This window comes from Echinops telfairi, unplaced genomic scaffold (genome assembly GCF_000313985.2).
Source record: "Echinops telfairi isolate 266 unplaced genomic scaffold, ASM31398v2 ScPeMD7_53;HRSCAF=182, whole genome shotgun sequence".
NCBI classification, from domain to species: Eukaryota; Metazoa; Chordata; class Mammalia; order Afrosoricida; family Tenrecidae; genus Echinops; species Echinops telfairi.
In genome coordinates this window covers 11,679,469-11,687,275 of record NW_022103951.1, presented here as the reverse complement: position 1 = coordinate 11,687,275, position 7,807 = coordinate 11,679,469, and the positions used below count along the sequence as shown (strand labels likewise).

General features: G+C 46.0%; 1 protein-coding gene and 1 pseudogene across 1 annotated transcript in view; one reads left to right on the top strand and one right to left on the bottom strand.

Annotated features, from left to right (window-relative positions):
* CTPS2 (CTP synthase 2) overlaps positions 1-7,807 on the bottom strand; it is a 107,262-nt gene that overhangs the window by 99,076 nt on the left and 379 nt on the right. Inside the window, exons 2-4 of the mRNA XM_013006491.2 lie at positions 2,376-2,574; positions 1,167-1,337; positions 4-104 (exon numbers count right to left, since the gene is read on the bottom strand). Of these exons, the coding sequence (XP_012861945.2) occupies positions 4-104; positions 1,167-1,337; positions 2,376-2,538 (435 nt within the window). The 5' untranslated portion in view covers positions 2,539-2,574. The remainder of the gene's footprint in view (positions 1-3; positions 105-1,166; positions 1,338-2,375; positions 2,575-7,807) is intronic.
* The window catches only part of LOC101661214, a 2,547-nt pseudogene continuing 2,458 nt past the window's right edge, over positions 7,719-7,807 (top strand).

Genomic DNA, 7,807 nt, shown 5'->3' with positions numbered 1-7,807 from the left:
TACCTCGATGACACAGATCTGGGGCTCTTCCTTGTTCCCATCCACGGGCACCACAGCTTGCTGCATCACCCACTCCTGGACAGCGTCGGTGATGTGAGGGATCACTGCGGGAAGAGCAAGACAGACATGCAGGAGACAGTCTCTAGAACACCCACCCCACCGAACAGCCACTAAGCAAAGCCGGCAGGCACTGGGAAGCCGTGCCGGGAGGGTAGCTCACCCCCTTCCCTGGATGAGCAACCACCACCATGGGCAACAAAATGGAGCAGGTCCATCTTTGACGACACCAGAAAACCCCGATCATGCCACAAGAATTTGTAAGGAAGGCCGCATGCTGAGTGCAGGGCTCCCCGGCGGAAGAAGCAGGCCATGCAGGCCATGGTCCCTGCAGGCAGGACATCGAGACCAAGCCCACCTAATGGAGAAGGGTGGGCCTTACATGCAGCCCATGAGCTCCTGGCTCCAGAAGAGACCAAAAGGTGACCTTCTCACAGGCCCCGAGGGACTCAGCACAGAGCTCCCAGCTTGACACCCAAAGGACAAAGGTTGGGCCCCAAGAAAGAGGCCAAAGAGCATCTGTCACCAGCTCCACCCTCCACCTGCTACTCCCTTATGGCAGAAGAAAGTCACTCCCACAGGTGAAGTTGCAAAGAGCCACTGTGTGAGCCCAAGGGAGTGGGGGCTGCCAGGCTGTCCTCCACCTGGGGCGGGGGGCGGAGGGGGGCCTCCTCTCATCATTGAGATGTGGCAGTTATGAGGCAGTAATTGTCCCTCCGCTGGATTTTCCCAAGACCTAAACTTAGGAGGAAACTGTAAGAAAGCCCAACATGACCTATCAGCAGATCTCAGTCAGCCAGCCTGCTGTGCCGTCTTTGACGTGATCTACTTGCCAGCTGGTTCCAACTCCCCATAGATTGAAAGGGGGGGGGGGGCTGGGGGATTATCTCTCTTGCCCCACCAACCTTTTGTGAGGGTGGGCCAGACCCATTCTATTCTATAGAGAGTCACTAGACCAACTGCACGGCACCTACCAACCACGCCATCGGAGAGAACTACACGAATAGAAGACTCTGGAGGGCGTCTTCTAAGACAAAAGAAAATCCCCTTCAGGGACAGAATGGGGGGTGGGCACAGGAGCTCAGTGCTACAATCCTCCCCTTCCGTACCTTGTACAGTTGTCCCCAGGTAGTCGCCATGTCTCTCTTTATTGATCACATGTTGAAATATCTTTCCAGTGGTGATGTTGTTGTCTCTATAAAGATTAATATCCAGGAACCTTTCATAATTTCCCAGGTCTAAATCAACTTCTCCGCCATCATTTAAGACAAACACTTCACCTAGAATAAACAGGAAGTGTCAAATTGAGCACATGCAAAAATATTGAAGTGACATATGCTTTTGGTGTGTTGTTTTGTTGTCTATATTTTTCTTATCTTCCGGTACCTATTCTCTGTTGTTTTGTAAGATGTATTTGTTATAATTTTATTGTGCTACCTATTTTTTGTGATGTTTTGTTATCTATATTTTCTGTTATATTTTGTTACCCATATTTTTTAATGCTTTGCTGTATATTTTTGTTAAGTGTATTATTTAGGTTATCTTTTGTTATACATTCTCTGTTGTCTTGTTATATATGTTTGAGTTATGTTTTGCTACCTCTTTTATTGTGGTGCTTTGTTATCCTTATTTTTGTTATATATTTTTGGTGATATTTTGTTATATATTTTGGTCATGTTATGCTTTGTTATCTATTTTGTGTTATCATATTTTGTTATCTATTTTTGTGATTTTTATCTATATTTTTATAATACTTTATTATATGTTTGCTGTCTTATTATCTATATTTTGTCATAGTTTGTTATATATTTTTGTTATGTTGTAATGTGTACATTTGAGTTGTTATATTGTCTTATCTACGTTCTTTGTGATTTTCTAACCTATAAAGTTTGTTGCAATATATTTTTTTTTGTTATGTTTCATCATGTATTTCTGTTATGATCTGTTATCTATATTGTTTGTCATGTTTTGATATATTTTGTGATGTTTTTTTGTTATGTAAAATATTTGTATTGCACTGTTTTGTTACTGATATTTTTGTTAGACATATTTTTCCATTATATTTCATACCTTACTTTTTGTTATGTTTTATTACCCATATTTTTACCACAATTTACAAAAAGGTTAAGAACCCATTCTCAAAAGGTACCACACAAATGATCTTCTCCCCCAGTTTCCCAAAGGTGTTGACTAATGTGGAGTGTCATCAGTCATTTGCTCAATGACCATGAAAGGACTCACCTATCTATAGGCACTCTGCCCTAAAGAAACTTCCCCCCAAAGCAAAACAGAACAGCAATGTACCCTTCACGGCCTACCATGCTCAGGAGAAAACGTGCCAGCATCGATGTTAATGTAGGGATCGATTTTGATGGCAGTAACACGGAGTCCACATGACTTGAGAATGGTCCCAATACTGCTGGCAACGATCCCTCTCCCAACGCCTGAGATGACCCCACCGGTGACCAGGATGTACTTCATTGGCAGGGAACTGGCTGGGCGCCAACACCCAGATAGCTGAAAGGCAAGGGAAGTTTAAGAGCGACATTTCCTCAAACTAGGAGCTCCAGTGAGGCTATTGGGTAGGCATTGGACTGCTCATCCCAAGGTGAGCCGTTCAAAGCCACCAGTCACTCAGCAGGAGAAAGACCAGGCTTTCCACTCCTGTAAAGAGTTCCAGTCTCGGGAACCCACAGGGACAATGCTAACCTCTCCTATAGAGTCGGGCGCAGTGAGTTCAGTTTGGGTTTTCTCAGAGGCTGAATGTGGGTGGTTTTATTCAATATTATGATTATTATTATTATTAGAGTAATGTTAGTTTTTAGTAATGCTGGTGGCGTAGTGGTTACACGCTGCACTGCAATCCACTTGGCTGGCAGTTCGAATCCACCAGCAGACTGGGATTTCTACCCTCATTAGCAGTTACAGTCCCGGAAACCCACAGGAAAAGTTCTACCCTGTCCTATAGGGTCACTATAAGTCGACATCAACTCTGTGGCAGTGGGCGGGAAAGGAAAGCAGAGTTTTTCTCTAGAAACAAAATACTTGCAACTCTAGACACAGACTCCTCTGGGCTCTGCATCTTGTCAGTAGATAGAAGGGAATACTTTCGACAAGCCAAGAGGTTGGCTTTTTCGCCCTGGTTCTCTACTTACTTCAACCGTGTGGGGCAGCCATCATCATCTGAATCCACATTTAATGCAGAAAGGGGCGGGCGGGCGGATCTGCTCCAGCTTGGCTTACCCTTTCAAAGCCTGTCTCTTCCCCTGTACCATGGAGTGCAAATGACCAGCCTCACGGGAGGTTGCAAGGACTAGGAATCACAACCAAAGAAGACCACGGCCCTGCAGGCGCTTCTGACTCCCTGCTGCCCTAGAACCAGAGCAGAACTGCCCCTGACCCAGAGGGTTTCCAACACTGTCATGTTCACAGAAACCAACTGCCTCATCTTGCTCTGGTGGAGCAGCTGGTGGGTTCAAGCCGCCAACCTTTGGGTTAGCAGGCTCGGCTTTAACCACTGTGCCACCGGGGTTCCTTCAGCAATGGATCAGGCTGAGGTGAATGAACCCCGACCAACTGGCCACGTCTGGCCCACTATATGTTTTTGTATGGTCTCTGAGCTAAGAAAGTGTTCTACTTTTTTCCTTCTTCTTTTGATTGTGAAGTGACGGGAGATGGACAGAGGCAACCGTCATCTTTACAGTAACATCCACGTACATTTGGTTTCCATCTCCTCAAGGCACCAGCGGTTAGCCCAGCACTGCCAGCCTGGGTTTCCCACCTCCCTCGTGCTGTTCTAAGGCTCCTGGATTTTGTCCTGCGGCTAATGCCGCCCTCTTGATCTCAACTGAGTGATGATTCTAAGGTGTGTGTGCCTCCTTAGAGGGACTGTCCCCCTTAGAGACTTGTCTATTGTGGGTGGGGGAAGCTCTGGCAGCATAGTGGTTACCAGGTGGGCTGTTAACCACCAGGTCAGCAGTTCGAAACCCCTAGCTGCTCTGTAGGAGAAAGATGGGCTTTCTACTCCCATACAGAGTTACGGTCTCAGAAACTCCCAGGGTCAGTTCTACCCTGTCCTATAGGGTCACCATGAGTCGGCATCGACTCCATGGCAGTGAGCTTGAAGATTGCGTGAAGTTGAGTTTGGTTCCAGACCTGAAAGGTGATGAAGGGCCATAGTCTCGGAGGTCCCACCTGTTTCTAGCTGACCAGTAAGCCTGATCTCGTTCATGATCTTGAGTTCTGTTCCACAGTTTCCTCCCACTGTCTCCAGGGCCGTAGGTAGTGATAGCCAGGCATGTTTTCATGTTTTAACATTTTTATGTGTTTGAAGGGGATATATATATATACAGGCATGTTTTCATGTTTTAACATTTTTATGTGTTTGAAGGGGAGATATATATACTCCAAGACTGTAAATCTTTATGGGAGTAGAAAGCCTCATCGTTCTCCCTCACAGGGGCTTGTGTTTTATGGGGGGATATATATATATATATATATATATATATATACACATACATATATATATATATATATACAGGCATGTTTTCATGTTTTAACATTTTTATGTGTTTGAAGGGGATATATATAATCTCCAAGACTGTAAATCTTTATGGGAGTAGAAAGCCTCATCGTTCTCCCTCACAGGGGCTTGTGGTTTCAGAACTATGGGCCTTGCAGTTAGCAGTCCAACCAGTAACCTAACCCACTGTGCCACCTGCGCTCCAGAGAGGCACATAAAGTCACTCTAGGACAGGGTAGAGCTGCCCTGTGAATTCCCAGACGCTGTAACTTTTTACACCTTTAACTATGAACACCGTTCTGGAGCCCTAGTGGCACTGTAGAGTAAGCATTAGACTGATAACCTGCAAGCCCCCTGGTTCAAACACATCAGTTGCTCCACGGGAGAAAAACGAGGCCATCTGCTGCTCCCATTAAGATTTGCAGCCTCAGAAACCCTCTGTCAGATTGCTATGAGTTGGAATTGACTTTCTGGCTGGGGTTTGATTTTTTTGGTATTAGCATCACGATGCCTTGTGATGGCCCTGGGCAAATTCTTCAGCTTTCCTCTCCCTCTGTGTTCTATACCTGCTCAAGTTGCCGTTCTGACCTCCTGAGCTGCTCTGAGATTTCCAAAACAGGCACACGGGCTAAATAAAGCTATTGCCATTGCTTTCAGAGCAATCTACTCAGTCAATCAGCTCTCAAATGTTTCCTGAACATCTATGAGAACTAAAGGCCCCCAGGAGTGGAAACGGTTTGCTCTCTGCTACTAACCAAAAGGTTGGTGGAAGAAAGGCCTGGCCATGCTTCCATACACACCACAGCCAAGAAAACCCTATGGAGCAGGATTTTATTAGTGCCTGACATGTTCCCAGGTCCTGGGTGGGAATGCAAAAAAAAAAAACAAAACAAAACCAAAACATAACCCAGACCTCATGGACATGGCATTTCTCATGGGATTAAAGGGAAAGGGACGGCTGCTCTAATTGAATCTTATTCTGGGACTGCCACACTGTTAAAATGAAAATGACTTCTCCTTGCCCAAAGTCAGCAAAATTGAAAACAGGTCAAGAAAATGGCAGTACACTCACATGAAGTCACAGGGTGCAACCATCCAAAAATCTAAGCATTTTTCATTTTGAAAACTCAAGATAGATGCAACAAAATCCACATGGAAGAAGCACACCAGCCTGTGTGATCACGAGATATCAAAGGGATCAGGTATCAGACATCAAAGAACAAAATATCGTATCATTGTGAATGAGGGGGAGAGCAGAGTGGGGACCCAAAGCCCGTCTCTAGGCAACTGGACATCTCCTTACGGAAGGGTCGGGTCGTGGGGAGGAGACGAGCCAGTCAGGGTGCAGTGTAGCAACGATGAGACATACAACTTTCCTCTAGTTCTTAAATGCTTCCCCACTATCATGATCCCAATTCTACCTTACAAATCTGGCTAGACCAGAGGATGTACACTGGTACATATAGGAACTGGAAACACAGGGAATCCAGGAAGAATGATCCCTTCAGGACCAGTGGTGAGAGTGACAATACTGGGAGGGTGGAGGGAGAGTGGGATGGAAAGGGGGAACTGATTACAAGGATCTACATATAACCTCCTCCCTGGGGGACGGACAACAGAAAAGTGGATGAAGGGAGACGTCGGACAGTGCAAGATATGACAAAAAATAATTTATAAATTATCAAGGGTTCATGAGGGAGGGGTAATCGGCGAGGGGGGGAAATGAGGAGCTGATACCAGGGGTTTAAGGGGAGAGCAAATGTTTTGAGAATGATGAGGGCAACGAATGTACAAATGTGCTTAACCCAATGGATGTTTGTATGGATTGTGATAAGAGTTGTATGAGGCCCCAATAAAATGATTTTTAAAAATCATAATATAAAATTGACTATAGTATCACCACTCTCTTAACTATGTTTAACTACGGCTGGTTGAAAAGACACCAAGGTGTTCAATTTTAATATATTTAGGTGGGTGGGCTGTAGGCAAGGATTCATTTATTTTTCACACACACCAGATGTCACTTCTTGACAAGCCAACTTCGACCTCTATCCTCACTGCCCCCTGTGAGTTTTTGACACTGACTTTTTACGGGAGTAAAAGGCCCGTCTCTCTTTCGGAGCAACTGGTGGTTTCAAACTGCTGACCTTGCAGATAGCAGTGGGATGCGTAACCCCTACACCGCCAGCAAACCACTGAATGTGAAACAAAGTTTAAAACGTTCCCAGAGAAGCCTGGCTGTGTTAGCTCACTGCCTTGCAAAATGAGGATAAATTCCCCCTGCAAAGACGGAAGCTTCTCGCTGGTTTTTAATAACAGTGAGCAGTGCCAGTTGTTTATAAAACAGGCGCGAGTAGAGCCAATAAAAATGCATGTGCTGCATGTGGGATTTTCTATCTCCAAGGAGCCACATTAAGCTGCCAAGAAACAGGTCAAGCTCATTGTAATACTGTCAGCTCTTTAACCCAATGTGTTCAGAATCATCTTATTAGCATGTCATGAAAAAGCTCATTCATGAGATGTTTAACCTTCTTTCGCATCAAGTCTTCAGACAGGCCACGCTCCCAGAGCGCCCAGGCCGCAGGTGACATGGTGACCACACAATGGCCAGAGCAGACCGAGAGTAGCTATACCCAAACTCCCTGCCAACCCTATAGGACAGGGTAGAACTGCCCCTGGAGTTTCGTCTTTCTCCCACGAAGAGGCTGTTGGTGTCCAACTTCTAACTTAACAGTTAGGAGCCCCATGCATAACCACATGAGCACTATGCCCCCAGGGCTCCTATATGTGCCCTGGGACACCAAGAAATGCCTTCTAGACGATGGCCACTTTAAAAAGTACTTTTGATCAAATACAAAAGGGTACCTACAGAACAATCCCATTTTCATGAAAGTCTAGAGCAGGCCAAACCACAGCTATGACAGAAATCACAATTGTGGGTGGGGCCGAGCAAGGGATTGACTGCGAAGGGGCGCCAGGGAACTTTCTGGACGAATGGAAACATTCCATGTCCGCGCTCGGGAAGCGAGACACACAGCGGTGGAATTTGTTGGGCCTCATTGGTCTGCCCACTGAAAATGGGTGCATTTTTACTGCAGACAAATTAGACATCCGTTCTGAAAGCATGATGTCCCCCATCATGGTAGTAGTGGGGCAGCTGGGCGCGGTGCCGGAGAGCCGGGACTGTGGTGGCCATGGCGCCTCCTGGTCCAGGGGAGGGGAGGGCCC